We start from the raw sequence: 23,510 nt of genomic DNA on the forward strand, positions 1-23,510 counted from the left end.
TGTCAAGAATCAAATTTTCCATATATGCATGAATCTGTTTGGGGCTTTGTATTCTTTCTTATTCATCCATTTCCTGTGCCGTTTCCTGTGCCAATTCATCCATTTCCTGTGCCATTTCTCTCATTTTTATGGTGCTTAAGAGCATGAACTCTGGAGCCACGATGCCTGGGTTCAAAACCCAGCCCTGCCACCTCCACTTACTTGCCCTGGGACTTCAAGCAATTTACTTTACTCTTCTTGTCTCAGTTCCCCTATCTTGAAAATGGGTTAATAATAATACCTACCTTGTAAAATTGATGTGAAGATCGTCAGTTATTACAAGTAGCATCTTTAGAAAAGTACCAGTATGTAGTACCTATTACCTTTAGGGAAAGGTTCCCCTCACGATCTCTTTTTAGAATTGCCTGAGTCATTCTTAAGCATTTACACTTTCATGTGAACCTTAGAATAATCTTGCCAACTTCCGTTTTGTAAAGTCTCTGTGATTGGTTGGAACTGCACTGAGGTTATGAGTTAGTCTGGGAAGAATGAACGTCTTTGCAATATTGTGCTCACCTATTCAGGAACTTGGCATTTCTTTGCATTTCATTATGTCTTTTGTGTCTTTCAGTACAATTGAAATTTATCTTTTTATGGATGTTGTGCATTTCTTATTAAATTTATTCCCAGGTATATTATGGCATTTTTCCCCCTTCATGGATTTTCCCCATAGAGTCTCTAAAAAGTCATGACTCATGTTGAGGAAATTGTTCATATGTTTTGTTTGTCTATATCCAGCCAACCAGAACTATTCTCAACCTTAATTCTATTGAATTTTCAGTTGATTTCTTAAATTTATCTAAGTAGACCATTATATCGTTCCTTAACAGATAATTTTGTGTCTTCCTTTCCATCTTTCGTCTGTATTCGATTTTGTTATTGCCCAGGGAGGCCTCTAGTTCAGTGTTGATGAGCAGCAATGACAGAATGTGTCCCTGTGTTTTACTTGTTTTTAACGAGAATGCTTCTTAGGTCTCGCGCAAGTGTTTTGGTTTCCGAGAGGGTTTTTTTTTTTTTTTTGAGATTTTTTTTTTTAATTTATTTATTTGACAGAGAGAGCGAGCACAAGCAGGGGGAGCAGCAGAGGGAGAGGGAGAAGCAGCTCCCCACTGAGCAGGGAGCCCGATGTGGGACTCGATCCCAGGACCCCAGGATCATGACCTGAGCGGAAGGCAGACGCTTAACCAACTGAGCCACCCAGGCGCCCCTGAGGGTTTCTGATGGTTACTCTTTGTGGGGTTGAGACACGTCACCTTCGTTATAATTACTTATGTCCATGTTTTGTCCTTCCCACCAGGCTAAGACTCCTTTAAGGGCCAAGTATATATTAGAGTAGGAATACACGCACACACACGTGTGTGTTTATATACACACATGTACTTAGCTCATGTGTGTGTGTGTGCGTGTAATAGATACATCTGCTTCATAGTCAGCTTTCAGCACCGAGAAGACAGAGTTTATCTCCGGTTGGTATAGGGAACTTGCAGCAATTAGACACGCAGAAGGCCTCCGAGTCCTCCTGCACACACAAGATAGAAGCACCACTGCCTCTGACTTGGGCTGTCATCCGCCACCAGTGACTTCTCAGCCCACTCTTACTATACCAATGGGGTCTCTTACACACCGTGCAAGACCCTCATCTCCAAGGCGGAGAATCCCCCTATTTAGGCGCCAGAGGGGGCGTCTCCCCTTATTGCATATACACGCTCCCTCCCAACTCCCCCTTCTGGATCCCTTACACCACAGTCAGGGGCAGGTTTCTCTGAAGCCACCCTGCGGTCTGACCTTCAGATTCCCGCCCACTGACTACTGTTTTCCTTTTTGCCACCTGCTTACAGTATTTCTCTTCTCAACCAGCTGCATACTATTTGTTTTACTCCTCCCCATGCAGCCAAACAACCTCAAAGGACATCTGAGAAATGCGTTTCCCTTTAGAAACAGTAGTAGACATGTCTTTCTATGTGTTAATATATTTTATCTAATATTTTCTTGATTTCTTTATAATAGTAAGTTATCCTTTCAAGGGCAGTAACATGAGTTAATTCCCCAGTCATTCACATTGGGCTTAATCTGGGTACCTGCCTCTCAACCCCAGCAACCCCACAGCGCTTGGCACAGAGTTGGTATTCAACGGCTTGATCTGTGAATATATGAATAACACATCCCATACGTTTTTGGACTGAATTGGCTGACTACCTGATTAATGATTCTGAAGTAGTGTCTACTTAGTTTTCATTAATCCTTAAAACTGCTAAATTCTTGCTTATGCCTATATTGGCCTTTTTAGTGAAGCTTGCATATGTAAAAATTATGTTGGTTAATTGCTGCCCATTCCACTCCTTTGTGAGCTGTGACATTTAGGAGCAGCTAAGTCTGGGGAAAGGCAAGATTAGGTGGAAGCCTGAAGTATGCACGAGGTATTATAAAGTTGGCACTTTTTGGTATTTGGTTTTTAAACAGGTGACAAATAATGATAAAAGTGTTCGCATATGTGTGTACAAAGATGTTGCCAGCAAACAGAAAGTTTCCTGAGAATTTAAATTATGAGTTTTAAAAATTCCAACTGAGTTACAACAGTGCACAGCAACAGGACCCAAACAGTGAGTTGACCTGCTTGTTAGGGAAACCTCGCTATGGTATCTATGCCACTATATTAGGGTATAATTAGAGCCTATTTTAAAAATGACAGAACACAAGAGTTTTAGACCCTCCTCTAAGCATCAGTAAACCTCAAAGAAGAGATGCCTCACTGATGGGAGAAACAAGCTATTTTTAACAGGAGATGGCTCCTATTCATTCAGCAAACATCCGATGAACACCTACTATGGGCCAGGTGCCATTAGCCTGAAGTGTAAGATGAGTGGGAGGAGCTTTCCCAGAAGGAGCTCATGGCCTCGTGGAAGAGATTCTTGAAGTTAACCTGTATTGCCCTGTTGACCCAGCATAATCTGATTTTTCTGCTCCTTTTTAGACCTCCTTCTCAATCTCTTCTACTGACTTCTGGTCTTTGACAGTTGCCCTTTTTGTAGGTAACCTCTGCTTTCTGGTTTTTCTTTCTGACTTCTCATAGCTATCCATTCTGTCTTCCTCAGTGATATCATCTATCCCCAGGGGCTCCAGCACTCATTTATGACAGTGATTTCCAAATTTCTAGTTGCAGGTGTACCTCTTTCTCAAACTCAAGCCCTGCATACCTGTCTGTGCGGTGACACATGCCCCTTAGTCGGGCATATCAGACTCTCAGGTCTAAAGCCAGAGTCTTTAGGAAAAAAATTCCTTGCTGCTAAATCTAGGTTTTACAGTTGATCTAACAGTTGGGGCTCAATCATCTTTGGGAGGAAAGAGAAATGAGTCATTAGTAACAGGCAATATTAATAGAGTTTGTCTTAATACAGAGCAGTCAAGCTGGTGGTGTGATTTCAGTGAAGACGGGGAGGGGTCAGCTGCCCCTTTCCCAAAAGTGTTTGCTCTCCTGACTTGTTGAAAACTGAATTTATGGGCCCACAATTTCAGGTAGCAGAGACCAGACTTTATTTTTCAATTAGAGACATACTAGTGCAAGATATCCCTCGAAACGGTCATCCATCACAACTTTTACCAAAAGACATTTGGCTAAGAGAAAGTGGTGTGAAAACATTGGGCACCAGAACAGGATGGGGAGGAGGACAAGATTCTGTGTGAGGACAGAGGACTAGTTTTGCATGGTGTTGGCCTGGGAGTCAGGGAGAGCCTGTCTGGTGTTGGGGCAGCAAGGAGCACGCTGGGATGAGCACTGGGTGTTGTATGCACGTGTTGAATCACTGTATTGTACACCTGACGCTAATATTACCCTGTAGGTTAACTAACTGCAATTGAAATAGAACTTAGAAAGAAAAAAGAGCCCCTCTGAACCCGTTCTTGGCCAAAAGGGTGGTACGAACTCTTTCCATGAATCAGTAGTGCTGAACTGAGAGAAGACAAACCACTCCGATTTTAGCCAAGCGAGGGGAAAGGAAGCCCTCTTCTTCTACCCCAGGACAGGGGGGAAGCAGGTTTAGCTTTGTGTTGTTGTCAGGGAGCACTTTGATTCCTGCTCAGCTTCTGTAATCCCAGGCACGTTGCTCCCCAAAAGCCACATGTAGTCAGCTGGTTTTAGAGTTTTCTCTGCCCTCGTGGTTATGAATTACATGGACCTTTAGGGCTTAACCACCACAAACAAAGGATTTTCCAGGTGGGGGATCAGAGTTAGGAAAAGAAAACTACTAAAACACAAGTCACTGGGGGTAATAAAGTCTCTTTTTGTTGAAATGGGGTGACTGCCCTAAGAACGGGGTGCCGGGCGTCGGGCTCCACCCTGAAGGGCAGGAATAGCTGCTACACTCAGGCTTCCCAGGTGGTGGGAGACACTGTGCGTATTAACCGCCAGGCCGGGACGGATTCTACAGTATCTGCGTTGCTGTGCATTTTGTTCTTTGTGGTTGTTCCAGAAGTTACGTTGACTCTCACTACACAAATAATACAAGCTGACCTTGAAGCTGTTTCCATTTTTGTCTACCTGAATGTATGAAATGTAAAATACACTTGTTCCTGAAATTAATTCTCACCCTAATTCCCATTGCTAAGTGTGAGCCTCTCTTGGACTCCTTTCAATGGGCCTTTTGTTTTTGCACAAAAGTAGGAATATTTTTAAAATGCGTATCTGTGATATAATAAATTATAGAGGCATAAGGGAAAAGAATATAGGATTTTAGAGTTTTGGGGGTTTGTTTGGGGTTTTTTGTTCTTGTTTTATTTGGTTGCCTTTTTTTTTTTTTTTTTTTTTTTGCTTTCTAGTACATCAGAGTGGGACCACAGCTTAAGTCAATCCTATAACAGATACCAACTCAGAAAATATCCTTTTATTCCCTTACCCCATTGCCCTCAAGTTGTGATTGCTCTCCGTAATTCCTTGGGCTTCTACATTTGGTTCCCTGGACATTTTCCCAAGCTTGTTCAACCATTAGCCTTCTGGACTTCTGGGTTTAAGTACTGTCAGATCAGATTTAAATCATGTGTTGGGGCTTGGTGGGTCCATCATTGTCCTCAATTTAAGAAGCATTATAGAGGTCACGACATTGCTACAAAGAAGGCGGCACTAACCCCTCACTTTATAAAAGGGAACGCTGTGGTATGCGTTACACCAAAGCACCAGCCCCACCAGCACCAGGACCCAAGAGCCAGCCGTGCATTCAATTTCCTCAGCTCTCACTGTGTACTTCCAGGGATGGGTAGTACAAAACCAGATGTCAGCTCTTTTTCAAATACTCCTCTCTGACTTAGCATTAAATTTCCCTGAGACCAGATGCCAGTGTTTAAATAATATCCTAGAGGATCCAAAGAGAAGGAATTACTCATCGTGTTTCATTCATATAAAACCTGAAATAAAGGGGAGAAGAGTACAAAGAAACCAGAGTACCTTGACTGTGTCTTGCCAGACTCATAATTTGCCAGCCTCGCTTCGGAAAGCTCAGAAGTGAAGTGTCCTTTTTCTTTAATTATCGATCGAACCTCCCATTACTTGTTATTAGTGCTTTTGAGTAAACACAAAAGTAGTTTCTCTGGTGAGGCAGTTTGGTTCTGTTTTCAGGAGATTGGTCAGCCCTTGCTTTAAAGTGGCCCCATCCTTAATCACTTCTACCTACTTACTTTATTGACTTATACCTTGCTCTCTGAAATTATTGCTTTGAGGGTCTGCATCAGTTGAGAGCCACAGCAAATAACCAAACCCCTTGTCTTTGAATAGTTGCTTTCTGTGGTGCTCCCCAGGTGGTACCCAAAGCTTCACCGAGCACAGGTACCATTGGGGCCACAAGTACACCAAGGCCAGTCATGGGCAGATCGTTAGCAATATTGGCTGCTGGGTATGTAGGTCTCTTGTGAGATGGAAGCTGTGTGGCAAAGGGCCACCACACAATGTAAAACAGAGGCCAGCAAAAAGTTTGCCACCAGTGGAGAAGGTCCACTGAGGTTAAATAGCATGAATGTATGGTTGATCCTATCAAAATAGTTGTGTGTGTGTGTGTGTGTGTGTGTGTGTGTTGTTGTTGTTGTTGTTGACTTTCTGCAGCAGCAAAAGAGAACCTCCGGATGGGGAAAGCAGGTGGTGGGCAGTACCCAGAGCTGGAGTTTGGCCCGGAGGACCCAGAGACATCAGATGTTAGTGTGTAAAGTCTAGCTGAAGTCAGCAAGAGAGCTCACGCGGGGAACTACCCCACTGATTTGTAAAGTAAGGAGGCTTTGAGTGAGCAGAGTTAGAATGCAGTGAGGAGGGAGGGTGGGGGGCCAAGGTAGTTGACGGTGCAGAAGGTGGTGTGGGGCTTGGGGCAGAGGTCAGTGCCCAAGGAGCCAGTCCGGTCAGTAGGGTGTGGTGACTTTTAAATAGTGGCCATCCTCACGTCATGGTCGCTGGCTGATGGGTTGGGTCAGCTCGTCGGTTGCAAAGTCAAGAGGCTTGGCGGAGGATCTTGGCCCCTGTCAAATAAGCCATTAGAAATAGCTAGTTGAAACTCACACGGGTTTAAACATTAAGAATGTTTTGATTCCTGTAACTGAGAAGTAGTATTGGCTTCAAAGGAGGCTTAATCCAATTACTCAAATTATGTGACCAAAAGCCAGTTCCCTCTCTCCGTTTTTTAGCTCTGTGTCCCTATTGCTGGCTCCAATGTCCGCAGGTTGTCCCCCTCATCGTTGCAAGATAACTGCTAGCACTTCCTGGGCCTGTGTTTCCAGGCTCAAATTCGCAGAAGAGAGGAAGTTCCCTTCCACAGCCCCAGGAGTCTTGGGCTCGGTTTCATTGGCCCCAAGCTCTAATCCTGGCAGCGGCCTAGAGCAGAAGGCAGAGGGGAAAGGCAGTTCATGCAAACCAGCGGGGTTAATGAAGCAAAGCACCACCGCCTGGGGGTGGCCACTGGGTCCTGAGTCCACAAAAGTGAGAGAACTCTGTTGTCTCCAGCCGCTGAGCCCCAGCTACTAGTGTGCCTCCTGTCCTTACCGGGTTGTCTCAGCAGCTCTCAGGGCTGGGCTTGCAAATGAAAAGGCCCAGTGACTCAAGCAGAGTGAGGAAGAAAACTATCTGGAGTGTGGAAGTGGTCGTCATTAAAAGAGAGGTGTGGTACAGGGGCACCTGGGTGGCTCAGTCTGTTACGCATCTGACTCTTGATTTCAGCTCAGGTCATGATCTCAGGGTGGTGAGATCGAACCCTACGTCGGGCTCCATGCTCAGCGGGGAGTCTGCTTGAGATTCTCTCTCCCTCTCCTTCTGCCTCCCCACCCCCACTTGTACTCTCACTCTCTCTCTCTCTCTAAAAAAAAAAAAGTGAAGTGGTATTATGGGCTGGATGTTTGTGTCTCCCCAAAATTCTTAAGTTGAAGCCCGAAGTCCCAGTGTGATGGTATTTGGAGATGAGGCCTGCACAGGGGGTTAGTGAGTGTCTCACAAGAAGAGACATGAGAGGTCTAGCTCACTGTCCGCCGTGTGAGGGAGCTGCGAGAAGGTGGCTGGCTGTAAGCTGGCAGCAGGGCTCCCTCACCAGATCCTGACCCTGCTGGCTTCCTGATCTTGGGCTTCCCAGCCTCCAGAAGCGGGAGAGGTGGATGCCTGTGGTGTAAGCCACCCGGGCTGTGGAATTTTCTTACAGCAGCCCAAGCTGACTTAAGACCGGCGGGAACCAAGAAGCCAAACGTATGAAGATAGTCCATCTGTGAGGACATCGAGCCCTGACCGTGTCCGCAGGATTGAGAGGAAGCCTGTGCTTGCTGTTGCCTTGGACTCTGCCTCCTCCATCAGTCACACCTGATAACATCTCATCACCCAGTCGTGTGATTTCTCCATCCTCTTCAGTTCTGTCCGTCCCCTCCACCCTCTGGCTGTCATCTTTGAATCCGAATCACCTCGAGTTTGGAGGAAATGGCCTCTTCCTAGCTGGTGTCCCTGCCTCTCATCTCTGACTAATCTTCCTTAAATACCACTGCTGTAGTGTTTTCTCCTGCTGGAAGAGACTTCTCTGCCCAATTCCGAGGGCTCTCATGGTCTGGATGACGTCTCCAGGCTTGTGTCCGGGCCCCCAGCCCCCGCAAGCAGGCCTCCGCACAGCAGGCTCTCGGCTTCCATACCAGTCATGCTCACGGGGTATTTTTCTTCACCTGGAATTTCCTTTCGCCAAATGTCTGCCCATCCAACTGCTATTCACCTTTGGCAGTACACCTAAACACCCACCTGCCCCCCTCTGACCTGCCCAGAGTGCCCCATGCCGCACAGATCTCTTTTCCCAAGTTTCTATGATGCTCCGTTTCCCCATAGCTGAATGTGTAATGTTTGTGGGCTAATTAGGTTTCCCAACAAAATTGGAAGCTCCTTGGAGATAGGGTTTGCTTCTTCCTCTGTGCTCCTCGCCGAGCATAGGCTGGTACTGAGAATGATGAGGGGCTCGGCACTGATTAGGAGAGGCGGAGAGGTGAGTGCATGGTCCATAACATGTCTGGGTCCAGTCCTGAGCGCACTGGGAGCCAGGCTTCCTTGAGGCAGCAGCTCTGATCCTCGTGGATTGCCACCTGACCACCCACCAGGCTCTGCGTCCCCTTGGCAGGGAATCGTTTAAATGAAGACGTAAAGATTGCCCCAGAAATCCTGAGACAGTAGTTTAAAGGCCCCTGTGCCCAAGACTAGACACCCTTTGATACTTTGCACCTAATCCTTATATAGCCACACTGGCTACCCGCCTCTCTCCCAGGCTGCTTCTGGTTACCGCATGCGGCCCAGCAACACAGTTGAGCTCCCTGCGTAGATGAAATTAAAAATGTCAGTGGGATTTTCTGAAAGTGCTCGTTCCATCAAACGTGTGCTCTGCCTTATGGGACATTTAAAGTATATATTAACCTAAGTTTGCAGTCAACAACCCTTATTTTTCCAAGATCACTGAACATGACAATGGTCACACAAGCCACTTTTCCAGGGACTTGGGCCCACCTATCTATTTAAAATCTCCTTTAAAAAATAAAAATAAAATAAAATCTTCTTAAGGCCAGGAGGAAGCAAGATTAATTTTCTCAAAGAAAATCTATCACAAAAATATTTTCTCGGGGCTGTAAAAAAAAAAAAAATGTTAGCATAATGCAAGGTAAACAGTATCCTTATCCCCCAAATCTCGGACTTTCTGCTGCCACTATTGGTTTTCAATACATGCACAAGATAAAGCAGGGAATGAAAGGACTGCGGAGTCCTGAGCGACCCACTTGGGCACTCGAGCCACACAGAAAGATCTGATAGCAGTCTCCAATGCTTGGAAATAAATAGCAAAACAAAACCTCTAGAATTCAATCTGGATTAGAAAAGACACTCTTTCTGTTTGTTTTCACATATAAATGAGGTAGTTGAAATGTGCGCTATAATATATTTTACCTTGAGGGCCAATAAGCCTGAAGAATAACATTAGTCATAATATCAGCACCTAATGTTTAGGAAATTTTTTTCTAATTTTAGTGATTTTTCTCTGTCCTTGAAGTAAAGAAGAAAGCTGTCCCGATGAGGATCCCTCAGCCAGGAACGGCTGTCGAGAGCTTTTTCCTTTGTGTCTTAACTTCTCCACCGTGAATTCTTTTCAGACATCATCAGAATATGTTTCTAGATTTCAGTACATTTTTAATATTAAAGAAATGTCTTCAACTGAAAGAACAAAATCTTCCTGCTCTTTACTTGACCTTTGTTGGTTTGATGTGTTTTAGAAAAGATCTGGGCAACAGTTTTACCAAGAATGCGCCGAGACATTCCTGGAAAAGCACACTAGTGAAAATAATAATGAAAAAAAGATTAGAAGAGGAAACCTCTTGCTCAATCTAACATATTGCTAATCTCCCCCACAGTTTCTTGGGGGTTGTGCTGGTTTTACTGAAGACAGGAACAATGTACCCAAGTTTTTAAAAGATACTTTAATGTAACTGTTTCTAAAAGAAATTTTACTTTTGGTAGGCGTATGTCCCAGTAGACCAAGCCAAGTTAATATTCCTACCAGTGTGTCTGATTTGTGAAAATAGAGACCCCAGTCTCTCTCACACTGAACGTGAACTGCTCTCGGGCCATTTCTCCATAGGACCTAGAGCCGGTGTAGAGCCCAGATGTATGTGGTCAGGTATGTTCTGCTTTGTGCATAAAAAGCTGGCAAAAATGCCTTTATGATGGCAAAAACAATCCTTATAATGTTTTCAAACTTCAGCTCAATAATGAGGTAATCTTATTTTCTTTTTAAATAGCGCTGCTCTCCCGTAAAACATAGAACCTACCCTCAGGGGACCCACAGTCTAAGAGGAGAAAGCAGTGCATAAATAATTATCCTGTGACAATGAAGTAAAACAGAGGCTTTGGGTACGGGAGACCTAGATACGGGTCCTAGAGCACCTGCTAACTAGCTGTTATGGCTGTGGATAAGACAGGAGCCTCTCTCGGCCTATTTCTTCATATGTAAATAATCATAAAGGTACCACATGGAATTGGTAGGGAGAGTAAATAAAATATAATATATGCAGAAGAATGCAACGTGGTGCGTAACACATAGAAAACACTTAGTAATTGTCAGCCGTCGATGGTGGGGGTGCTGACCACCATCACAACAATCCTAAGTGTTAGATGCATCAGACTTGGAGGCATATTAGGACTGGACGACTAAGGAAAGGTGTCCCAGAGGGGTCTCTCTGAGAACAGTGAGTAGCGCTCCAGCTGGTCAGGAGAAGGAGAAAGCACAGAACAATATGCGCAAAGGCATGAGGCACGAAAAGTCATGGGATTGGGGGGGGCAGGGGGGCAGGGGGGAGGATGCAAGTCCTCACTGAAGCACAGGGCATCCCCGAAAGTAAGATCAGCTGAGAAGGTTCATAGGTGATGGGTGCCAACAAGGCTGTCCTTAGTCTATAGGTGCTGAAACGCTTTCTTGGGGCCGGGGGCAGATGGTCAGATCTTCATTTTTGAGAAACGGGCAATAGTGTAGATAAGCAGTTGAAGAAAAAAAAAAAAAAAAAAAAACTAGAAGCAGTCCCTACCCATCTCCTTCGTCCCCTGCCCACCCCCACGACCCCCGTCCTCATCTGACCACTTGGCAGTCCCGAAGCATGCCACACGCGTTCACCTGCATGCTTCTAGCTCTTCCTCTCCTCCATCCAGAAAGTTCCTACTCATTCCACAAAGTCCCAGTCAAATCTCATCACCTCTCTAAAGACTCCCATTATCCCACTTAGAAGTAATCAATCTCTCCGATTCCCTTCCTTGGCCTATTATCCTTCAATTATGTTTTTATATAGCTCCTTTTTACGTGTCTGATGTCAAATGTGTAAGCTTCCCAAAGACAAAAACCGTTTGCTACTCCACACAGAGCCATGCAGAGTAATCACCCGGAAACGTTGGCCAGATCCAGATCCCGACCGTTGTCATTCAGAAAGCCTGAATGGAGTCTTTGGATAACTGCACGTTCCCTAACTTTTAATTGAATGAAAATTTCTTTTATCTCTGCTGTGTAAAGGTGAACAACTCATGAATTTAGTCAGTGACTGTTTACAATGGTGTTTTGAAATTTTCTGCTATGAGGTTGTGGGGTCTCTGTTCCCATTAGTTGGGAGGTAAGGGGATTCATGCACAAAATCCTCATTAGTGTTAATTGGAACTGCCTAAGTAAATCCCGGGTGCACCAGTGGGACAATGACCGCCTTTGTATTCCTATTTTGTGTTTTGTATAGAATGCCATATCTGGCAGGACATGCCTTCTCAAACATAAGGAGATAATTGGTACTTTGAGGGAGAGATTTAACTTATTTATAATTGTCAAGAGTTTAAATATGCAGAAAATAAAGAGCAGTCATAGCTTGCCTCTTTTGAAAAATACCCTCAAACCAGGTCAAAAATCTCAGACTAAATCAGATATTTGGAGTGATATTTAACTGAAGGTTAGATGTGGATACTCCTACTGTAATTTTTGCTTTAAAATAGGAAACAACATATTTATCAACGAACTAATTCCATCCTAAACCCTTATTTGTAGCGTTGCTGTTCACCCAAATCTCTGAGGACCGATACGCGGTCTAGATGGCTTTGTTTCACACGTGCTGACAACATGGGGGGCAAATGATGCCCATGGTCCCTGGCCTCCCTGCAGCTGCCCCTTCCTGTGAAACCCAAGGCCGTGCTCCCTACTCCGCTGCCTCTCAGCCCACCTCTCCCACCATTCCTGATCTTTCTCTTGTTCCACTTCTCCTGCGCCCTGCATGGTGGAGCCCCTGTGGGTGACTCTCTGCTCCTGGGGGATTCTTAGTCTCTCCTTCCCCCTTCAGAGAGTCCTTCCGTTCCTAAGGCTTCACCTTGCTCTTCCAGCCCAGGCCTCTCAGGCATCTCATCCCGGCCTTTCTCATAAGCTCCACAGCTGCCTCTCCTCACAAACGTCTCCCGGCACCTCAAACTAAGGAGGTCTAAGTAAATGCAAACCCAAACCATGTCTTCTCTCCCACCCACGCACAGACGGGCTCCCTCCACCCATTACCCCGTCTCTCCAGGGACATCGCTCTTCTGGGCACGTGGCTGAGGCCTGAATTCTCATTCGACTCACCTCTCACTTTTATTCTTTTTTTTTTTTTTTTTTAAAGATTTTATTTATTTATTTGAGAGAGAGAGAGATAGCGAGAGCAGGAACACAAGCAGGGGGAGTGGGAGAGGGAGAAGCAGGCTTCCCGCCGAACAGGGAGCCCGATGTGGGATTCGATCCCAGGACCCTGGGATCATGACCTGAGCCGAAGGCAGACGCTTAACGACTGAGCCACCCAGGCGCCCTCACTTTTATTCTTTATAAGCCAGTTCATCGTCAGCTTCTGTGATAGGACCTTCCCACAGCCTTGCCTTTGAACCAGAGCGCTCTCTCTCTCTCTCTCTCTCCTATATCACTCCAGCCGCTCTTGCTGTCCCCGAGGCCCAGTCTGTTCCTCTCCTGATATTTCTTTACAACATTTTCAGATGAATCCTCCTCACCCCTCACCTCCCAGTGTCCCCACCGTAAGTGGGCACGGTGCGGGTTTAGATGTCCAGCTTCAGCCCTGCATCTAGCAGTTACTCACTGTGGGCCTATTTCTTCATCTATGAAATGGGTATGATACTATCTGTCTCTCAGATTTTATAGAAGGATTGAATGGCGTCTTGACAATAGGTGGAAGATTATGTATCAGTTCCTTAATACATAGCATAGCAGGGGTTTGTCAATGCGATTTCTCTTTATTTTCTATTACATTCAATCGAAACTCGATGGGATGACTTTTACTGCCTCCATAATTTCAAGGTCCCAACTATCTATCCAACCATAGCTCTGTTCAGTCATTAACTCATTAAAACAATGTTCGCTGAGTGTTTACCATATGCCAAGTGTTCCAACCTTACTTCAGTTCACAAAGAGCAAATATCAAATGGACTCCCAAACCCCTACCAGCCATACTGAATATCAGTCTCACTCCGTAAGTCTTCTTGGGTCTTCTACTTAAGGAAGTCAGTTAAAAGTCTCAGGAGTCTTTCCCCTCCCCCCTTGGTTGGGGTTTCGGTCCTCCGTTGACGGACACTACCTTGGCACGCCCCACCCAGAAAGGGCTGACCCAGTCTGTTGCTGAGAGGACAACAGTGAAAACCACCCCATCCCTCCCCAAAGCGTACTCTCCAAACCCTTTTGAAGATGGACCTTCCGAAGTAAAGTGGACACGTTGCTTCCCTTTAACTCCTATAAACTCGCCCCCCCCCCCCCCCCCGCGTGTCCACGTTCTCCAGCACGTGCCTCCGCAGGCTCCCCATTCAGCCTTTCTCAGTCTCTGCCTCCAGAACTGGTGCAGGCATCATAGCCCTCTCAGACTTCAGCCAGCCGATCTTTGAAGTAAGGGTGTGTTCCTAGCATATATCAACGTATGGGAAGGAAAATTCCAGCAATGGTATTGTCCGGAAGAAAAACATTAGGAATAGAAACCAAAATAATACATTCCAGAGAGAGAGGAGCCAGCATTTAATTTCAGGAGACACACACACACACACACCAGGAAGCAGGAGCCATTTAATGTGGCGACCCTATAAAAAGTCCTGTCGTGAGGAGGGGGCAGCACATGGATGAAGCAAACTCCCCTCCCTCAGGCCTGAAGCTGGCCCGCTTATTCGTAGCCAGGGCGCTGATTAAAAACCGCAGGACCCTGATGGTTCCTCACGGACAGAATCGGCTCTTTGTCTTTCGGGAAGGGTTTTGTGAGTTGTTTACTCTCCACATTCTAAAGATCCTGTCGTCTGAAGACAAAGACAGACCTAACACGGTGTGCTGTGAGGTTTGATTCATTCATTCACTCGGCAAATATTTATTGAGTTGCTACCATATGCCAGGCACCAAGATAAATGCTGGCGCCGGCGCGGACAGCAAAACAAGTGCGCTCCCCGCCTCGTGGTTCTCGTGCGTGTGGGGATCAGCCAACGTTCTGTGCAGGGCCCCAGAGAAAATGGCTTAGACTTAACTTGCGGGCCACTGGGTCTCTGTCAGGATGGCTCAGCTCTGCCATTGTCATGCAAAGCAGCCACAGATAATAGGTAAGCAAATGAGCATTTCTGTGTTCCAATAAAGCTTTATTTACAAAAATAAGTGGCGGGCCAGATTCGGCCTGTAGGCCAAAGTTTGCTGACCCTTGGTCAAACAGACGCAACACATAGATGCAAGTTAATATTTTGCCTATTCTACCCCTTTTCAGTCAGGACTAATTTAGTTGCAAGTGGCAGAAAATGCAACCCAAACTGAAAAAAATCTAAGGGCAGGGCGAACTTCGGGGTCAGCTGGACAAAGGGCCCAGTTTCTCTCTCTCCAGTTCTCAGCTCTTCTTCCTCTGGATTGGCTCCCCTCTCAGTCCACCTTTCACTCTGTGGTAGCAAGACGGCTGACACAACCCCAGAATGACGCCCCCTGGGTGAAGTCTAGTGGATGAGAGTTTGTCCCATGATTCTTGGTGACTCCAGTGACCTCAACTTGGATCATGTACCCAGGCCCCAGATGATCCCAGCACAAGGGGCGTGTGATGTGATGATTGGCTAGGCCTTATCACATACTCCACCCCCCATGATCCTGAGTGGACGGTGTGGGGGAGGAGTGTGTTCCAGTAAGCAGAAGCCTCTCGAATGAATGCTGGAGGGTGAAGCAAATATCCACCACATATATCTTGTGAAATTCTAAATGAGTACCTCCAAAGGCCACATTTGTTCATAGGAGCTCTAAAATACGGTTTCAGGGGGCGCCTGGGTGGCTCAGTCGTTAAGCGTCTGCCTTCGGCTCAGGTCATGATCCCAGGGTCCTGGGATCGAGCCCCGCATCGGGCTCCCTGCTCGGCGGGAAGCCTGCTTCTCCCTCTCCCACTCCCCCTGCTTGTGCTCCCTCTCTCGCTGTGTCTCTCTCTCTGTCAAATAAATACAATCTTTAAAAAATAAATAAATAAATAAAAAATAAAATAAAATACGGTTTCAGATTTTGCTTCGACATCAGGAGGGAAAGGGTACTGCTTATGCGCAACATGTCCTCCAAAATTCTAATATTCACACATTTTTATTTCCTGCCACCACCTCAGTCTTCTTATTAGCTATGTATTTAAGTCTTTGCTTCATGGACAGATGTGGGCAACGTATTGGCCTCTGATTATCGTACCCGCTTCTCATCTTTTCTATGTGTGTTGATTCTTATGAATAGACTCTGAAACCCAGGTTTCTTCTTGCTGTCAGGAATCTTTCCAACCACCCGCAGCTGAATTTAGAGCATCCAAAGCTAACAAAAGTGCTAGGTTCGGACCATTGTCTTCACCCTCGGGCCACGGTTTTCTCCACAGTACCAGAAAACTGTTCCTTCCTCTTAAAACAATAACCCTTTCCAGAAACTAGTTCATGCTGTCCTCCCACTAGAGGGGCTGGTGGCTGCTTCCTTAATCAGCCGCCCCCTTTCCTGGGAGGCTCAGGTCCAGTCCGCAGCAGGCTCCGCTCCCGTGGGCTGGAGACCGGTCCCTAGGTACAGGGAACGAGGGGGTCCTCTGAGCTGCAGCCTCGGTCTGAGGGCACCCCGTTGGAATAAAGAACCATAAGATGAAACCATATTGAAGAAAGAGGGGGGAAATGAACATTTTGAGGATTGTTGAGAAAATCATGGTTACTTCTACATTTTTCACTTTGTATTTGAGAATCAAAGTACACCAGCTATGGCTGCAGAGCACCTTTCTTAAAATGGATCTCGCTCGGCAGTTGCTGTGGCAACGCATAATGCCTTAACCCCAATAAAAATGACATTTCTTAGAAGGCAGTGCATTTTTTCTCAGCTGCACCAGAGCATTTTTTTGGCACCATCTTTTACTACAATTTCGTTCACTCTTTTTCTTTAAACCACATTGGAATTCAGTATCAAACTGATGAGTTTTATATACCCCCTCCCCTAAAAAGCCCATGCAAAAACTTTTTGCTGCACAAAGGCCCATTGCTCAGAAACATCCCCCACATTTCTGCTCGCCTTCTGTTAGACCGCCCCCCGGGTAACCTCCCTCCCTGTGTCCCCCTCCTGCCCACCTCTTAACTTGCCTGTCACCACCCTGCAGAAAGCCCAGCATCTTTCTGATGTTCTCCACTACTCCAAACCCTCCACTGCAGCGCCCACCCATGTTCACCCTGTCTCAGACTATATGCTATGCTCCAAACTTACTTCTTGTGCTTTCCCTCATCTCCAGCCCCCTACAATTTATTCAACAATCAAACTCCATTTGCTTTATGGCGTTCAGCTAAGCCAGGTGTTAGAAGGACACAGTTCTGGATCCCCGAATCCACAGTGAGAAGAAGCATCTGTTAATTTCCCCCAACCCTCCCATATATAGCTAATGGGTAGAAATCCAGGCTGGGTGGAGAGAGAGCTTTAACCTGAGATCCTTTCCTTAAATCATTCAGCGTGGAGCAATGATTCCCCACCTGTGGACCAGAGCTATTGGCAAGGCTCTGAGGAAACTCATACATACACCAATCACGGTCGGTAGCCAGGATAAATAATATGAGTCAAAAACAGGTACTACTGCTTTCCAAAGGCATGTAGATAATTTTAATTATAAAATACAAATTCACTTAAAATTGATTCTGAATTCATAGAAGCTTTTTGTCATGATGTACTTTCTCAATCCGTAGATACTAAAAAATGCAAAAAGAGGTTTAAATGGAACCCTCAAGTTAATCGTGAATATATGCAAATAATTTGCTATCAGGATTTCTAGTATTGCAAATAATTAGAAATCAAAAAGTGTAGTGCTAGAGGCTTGGCTAAATGAAATATATATATATAATTCATAATATACATAGATATAATATAATGAAATATATATGGATAGTCTCCATTATATGATGTAATGATAACTAACATTTATTGAACATTTATTTACTAAGTGCCACTCTTGTAAAACTCCTACATGTATTAAGTTGCCTAAATCTCACAGCAGCCCCAAGAATTTATAATTCCCATTTTCCTGATAAAGAAACTGAGGTACAGAGAAGTTAACCTTCCCAGGGCATGCAGTTTAGGGACCCAACTCAGATTTAGCTCCAACACTCCCGCTCCAGAGTCTGGGTTCCTAACCCCTACACTTGACTCTTCAAAGGCAGGTTACAAAACAGCCTGTCCTTTTGCACGAGATGGCTCTGTAAGGTCAAGTCATGGGCACTCCCTCTGCACCAAACACTCAATGATAATTGGTAAAATAGAAAATGAGAAAATGCAAAAAGAGAAAAGTAAAACGGGGGCACCTGGGTGGCTCAGTTGGTTGAGTGTCTGCCTTCGGCTCAGGTCATGATCCCGGGGTCCTGGATCGAGTCCCGCATCAGGCTCCCTGCTCAGCGGGAAGCCTGCTTCTCCCTCTGCCTCTGCCCCTCCCCACTGCTCATGCTCTCGCTTGCTCTCTCTGTCTCAAATGAATAAATTAAAAAATCTTTAAAAAAAAAAGAGAGAAAAGTAAAATGTACTGGGAGTCAAAAGCAGGATGGACATCTGTGTGTGACCTGGAAACAGAACGGAACCCCAGAGTGATGAGTGAAGCCAAAGCCGTGAGTACAGGGTCCCGAGCCCATCAGCAGGCAGAGGCAGCTGGAAGAGAAGTCCCAGGAGTAACAGGGGACAAAAATGCTGAGGGGGCTCCTTGCCAGTGAAATGACAAGAGACTGGGTCACAGCGTGAGAGCGAGGGCTGGTGTGGAAACTGAGGAAGGCTATTGCCTGCCACAGTGAGGGGCTCTAGCTCATCTGAAGTTGGGAGGCAGTTGCCCCAGAGGCAGCCTCCTCACCAGGGCCTGCCCCCTGAGACCACCATGCTGCGGGACCCTCTACACCCAGAGATCAAGATGGAGGAGTGGCAAAACCCCACGGGACAGGAAAGTGGGCAGAGGAAAAGGAGAAAGGGCCTGTTGTGAGGGAAAGTATCCAGGCATCTGGTGAACGGACAGAAAGAAGCCAACGAGTCTGGTGTCTGGAAGTGAGAGGACCGTCGAGTGACGGCAATGAGAGGTGAATAGAGACCAGACGGTGCAGGACCTTGTTGGTCTCACTAAAGGATTTGATTGTGATTTTAAATGTTAAGAAAATTTGAATCAGAAACCAAAACCAACATTACTAGTACGTCTGTGGGTCAGGTGCAAGACAAAGGCATCTCGGACTGGGACGGTCCCAGGGCGACAGCGAAGTGGGGAGATAGTTCAGAGATGCCATCAGTAGAAGTCTGACTTAGTTCCCTTTTTCATCTGCTGAGCTGACCCCCAAAATGCTCAGTTGGATTTTGTAAAGTAATATCAGGCACAGTCATTTTCCGAAAGTGCTTCCCTCTTACCTCAGAAAACAATCACAAATGACTGTGCAGGAACGTGTGACACAGGAACCCCAGTGGCCTCCCCTTTCCTCACCTCTTCAGAAGTGAATGCCGTCTTGGGTGCATGGAAGCTTACGATAAAATAACCTGTGGCTGAGGCACCATCCCTAAGTTGTGTGCATAAAGCTGCAGGCTTCCATCTTGTTGTTTGTTATATCACAGGAGGGTGATGTATTTGACATGGTTATGACATGTCGACATCACTAGTTGATAGTGTTTTTCAATAAAAACACCACAAAATGTGCTTTCGTTCTCCTTCCATGTTTTCAGTGAAATTGTAAGGTTTCCAAGGTTCACTTTTTTCAACATCACTTTGAATTTTTATCTCCAGAGATCCCATTGGCTCAAGTCAACTACAGATTCTGTAGACTCTTGTTTATGCGAATGAGTATTTGGCCGATAACCCGGGATGTAAGTTTTACTTGAGTGTAACACTAAAATCTAGTTATGGTTGTTCTCAGTCTTCATGGTCCTTTTTAAAAATTAAAGGAAGTATTGTCAGTGCTCTGCCTTCAAGGGAAAGGTGGGCAGTCTGTTGCCATGGTGCGGAGCACAGCTGTCTTTGGTCACGTGGGCGCCATGTTATACATACACCATTTCCACTCAGCGTCCAGGGGTCTTATTACATTACAGGAATGTCGTTGTTTGTCACAACGTCCTACGTTTCCTAATTTTCCTTTGCTAAAGGGAAGAAGATGAAGGAAAGCGGGAGGGGGGAGGCTGATAATCTATTTGGCGTGAGGTGGTTGAGGAATGTGGAAGAGCAGATAATTATGCACAGTGCTTTTAGAGGGCAGTGGGAGTGCTGAGGTGGGGTAGAAATGAGCCAAAACAGTCCTGGAAATGCCTTTCCAGAATTATTCAAGTGAGAACAGTCTTTGAATGCTTCTGCATTTAATAAACTAATATAGCCTTCACGAGTATAATTGGACAGTATATGCTAATGAAAATTAATATTCAAACCTAATAATATAGATTTATATATAAAAACTTTCATTTGCCTTAGTAAAAGGAATTGTATGTCCATCAAACCCTTTGCTTAGATCAGTTCAACTTCCTCTAGCTTCTTGATCTGTTGTAAGGTCAGATTCAGACCACAAGGGAAATGTGGGAAGGCAGGAAGACGAAAGGAGATTGGCGTATTTGGCAGTTCATAGTTTGTGATTAGTCTATAGATAAGTATTATCACCCCCTCATTATTCCCCCTCAAACACATCCTGGGTCAGAGGTGGGGATAGAAAAATAGTAGCAGGAGTCGAAAGTGATATGAAAGAATATAAGCTAATTCTTTCCTTCCTCTTTCTCATTTTGCCATGTGACAAACTTAGATACAGCTTTCACTGGTTGGACCTTAAAATGTGTGCTTCTGTGGGGGATTTATGGAACCTCTAGTTTAGGTCAATATGTGCATTGCACTTGTAGAGATTTTTTAAATTAGTCTTATCTATAAATCTTCAATTGAAATTTTAAACCAATGGGAAAGTGTGAGGAAGAAATTATTGTTGTCATTGTTATTGTAGCCATTAAAAAAAAATAAAGCAAAGAACAGATGGATGTCTGGAAGGATGGTCGTACGTCCGCCCCCTTCCTCAGCCCCTGTTATATTGTGGGGAGCACCAGTGTGTAGTGGATGAAACTTCTCTAACTGGTTGTGTCTGTCATGTCCTTTTCCTTTGGGGGTAGAAGAAACATCTCAGCATTTGGAAAGGTTATTTGAGAAACAGCAGAGCATAGTGGCTAAGAATGTGTGCTTGACAGTCAGACTCCTTGAGTTCCAGTCCTGGCTTGCTCGCCTCTCTGTGCTTACCTCACTGAGTTGTCAGAAGGATTCACCACTTAATAAAGCACTTAGAATTGTATCTGGCACATCGGAAGTACTCAATAAATGTTTGCTGGTCGTAACATTTTTAACCTTATAAATAGAGCAAAACAGATTAAAGTTTTCCATGACTTTATTAAGGTAACAGGATTCTGCATGGTATAATGATTTTTAAATTCAGGATTTGGGTTTAAGGATTCAGGGTAGTAATATTTTCCTGGTCGATAGTCTCATTCATAAGTGAGGTAATTTCAGATTTTCCAAGAGCTCATTTTAAGTTCACTCAGATTCATTGAAATCATAAAAACAAAGGAGTAGTAGACAGAAAGTGGAAATGCCCGGATCCTCAAAAAAAGTTGGAAAATATAGCCAACTGAATTTAAAAGTGATGCGATAGGGTGATCAAAGGGCAGCCTTGTTCACACACCATTCTCTGCTGTCTGTGGCCTAGCCTCCAGTAGAAGGAGGCCATCAGATATGAAAGGTGAAGTGGGGACAAGACAAAGGAGTCAAGAGAAACTATGAGAACTAACCGAAGAACTTAAGTGCTTGGCCTTCACCTCCGAAGTACTTAAAACTGAGGGAAGATGGCCCCAAGAAAAGATGGAAAGGGCATACACAATGTCTCAGGAAAAATGGTCATCGTTAATACCAAAACATATCCCAGTGGAGTTCCTGAATCGAGGAAAAAGAAAAATCACATGGGCATTCAAGCAGAGAAAGTCACCTTCAACACAGAAAACAACCCAGCCTGGCTTCAGACTTCGCCGTAGGTGGATGTGATGCCAGAGGACATTGAAAAGAAAAGTCGCCAAAGTCCTAGGGGAAAGGAAATGGGGGTTGGGCATTATTATAGCCAGCTCAGTGGTCTTGCAAATGTACAGACAGTGGGCAGACATTCCAACCAAACGAGGATACAAGAGAGATAGCACACAGGAGTCCCTTTTGAAAGAGTAGTAGCTCAAAATCTCAGAGCCAGTGTTGAACAATAGAAAAATATAGTCAATATACCAGCTTGTGGACCCTCGATGAATGTTGCCCTTAAGATCTGTTTTATAAAGCATGTGTTTCACTTTGCATGTGCCTTTCATTTTGATCTAACTATTGAACTTAAGTCCAAGAGGAGAAGGTGGGAAAAATTATTACATCACTGGGAGAGATCATGTTTCATTATTTCTGTTTTTCCTTTAGGTTTAAATCACAAGATTATAACATAGGTCAAAAAACACTTTGCCAAAAATTGAAAAATCATATTCTAGAACATTTGCCATGGGATTTTAATGGATAATGAAATGAACTATTAGAACACATTTCTTAATTTGGTTTAGTCTAAGAAAAGTTGGGAATTAAGGCTGGTAATTTTAAATTATCTTCAGTAGATCAATGCATAGACTTGTCTAACTGAGCACAGTTGCACATATTTTCATAGTATGTTACCTTATTTCCAGATGCATCCAATGAATCATTTATGGGATACTATGCAATTCTGCTTTAATACTCAGTTAAGTCACACACGGCACATGCAGTAGGTTTTTGAATTCCGTCACAGCTCAGATTAAGAGGAAGAGAAATCAAATAACTGGAGAAAGACACCAAGACACACACACTCATGCACCTCTTCATTCTGCTCAGGCATATCCCTCCAAAGACTCTTCTTCTGCCTCCCTCCTTTGCTTCTGTCTGTAGCTTTTAGAGAGATGAGCCACCAAACCAGTCCAGGGATCCATCAGTTAGCTGAGCCCAGGCTTGATTGTGTTCTGGAGGAAGAGGGAAGCCCATGAGCCAGAGAAGCTCACAATGGCAAGACACTCTGGTCTACCTGTGTTGAGGAGTCTTGGAGGCACAGCAGCAGGGATTCTTCTTTATTCCTATCTTCATTGTCCTATGGATTATATCGAGCACCCAGCTGCCTAGCCAGTTGGAGGGAGTGTCTTAATCAGAGCAACAACATAGCCTGAGTTGTCCTCAAATCACAGTGTATCAATGATCATAATCCACATCCTGATCAAGAAAAGGTTAGCATAGTGCGTATATCACGAGTGGTGAGGAGAGAACAGGCGTTTTACTTATCAAGGGCTGAAAATGTGTTAATGGGGATTTTAAAGAAATAAAAGTGTTTCAGGAACTGTCTCTCCCAGACTCACAAGGGCAGACCGAGTGCCTTTTTCAGTTTGTAACTCTGTTTCTTGTCGTTTCATCTTTATTGACCACATGTAGCAAACTTACCTTTGTGATAAATAAATATTATTATTTATTATTTTAAAAATTTAAAACAATCATTTCCATGGGAAAAAAACTGATAAGCTGTCTTTTTTTTTTTCACTTTAGATAACTTATATACGACAAGAATATGAGACCAAATTCAAAGGGTTGATGCCAGCATCTCTAAGACAAGAGCTGGAAGACACCATTTCCTCCCTAAAGTCACAGGTAATTACCAGAATCAAGGCATTCCCTCAGGGTTCAGGGGGTGTGTATAGCCTGAAAACAGACTCACAAATAAGTTTAATTCTGAACTGATGCCAGAAATTAATGTAATAGCATAACATACAACCGGGATGAATTGTTTTTTGTTTGGATTTTTTTTTTTTTTTAAGTTTTTCTTACTAGTTTTGCAACTCATTGTCTCAATAAGATTTCCTTACAAGCACCCGTGAAATTGAAAAGTTCAGTTATGGTTACTTTCCCTCATTTACAGTGTACATTCCAGTACAGGCTCCCCCTTTCTCCTCTTG

The 23,510-nt window shown here is 44.7% G+C and overlaps 1 protein-coding gene across 3 annotated transcripts in view; it reads left to right on the plus strand.

Annotated features, from left to right (window-relative positions):
- Positions 1-23,510, plus strand: part of CEP112 (centrosomal protein 112) — a 422,424-nt gene that overhangs the window by 394,227 nt on the left and 4,687 nt on the right. For all 3 annotated transcript variants that reach the window (XM_078065962.1, XM_078065964.1, XM_078065963.1), the window contains exon 25: positions 23,104-23,205. In XM_078065962.1, coding sequence (XP_077922088.1) covers positions 23,104-23,205 — 102 coding nt within the window. The remainder of the gene's footprint in view (positions 1-23,103; positions 23,206-23,510) is intronic.

The sequence above is a fragment of the Halichoerus grypus genome, chromosome 2 (assembly GCF_964656455.1).
Source record: "Halichoerus grypus chromosome 2, mHalGry1.hap1.1, whole genome shotgun sequence".
In the NCBI taxonomy this organism is placed as follows: domain Eukaryota; kingdom Metazoa; phylum Chordata; class Mammalia; order Carnivora; family Phocidae; genus Halichoerus; species Halichoerus grypus.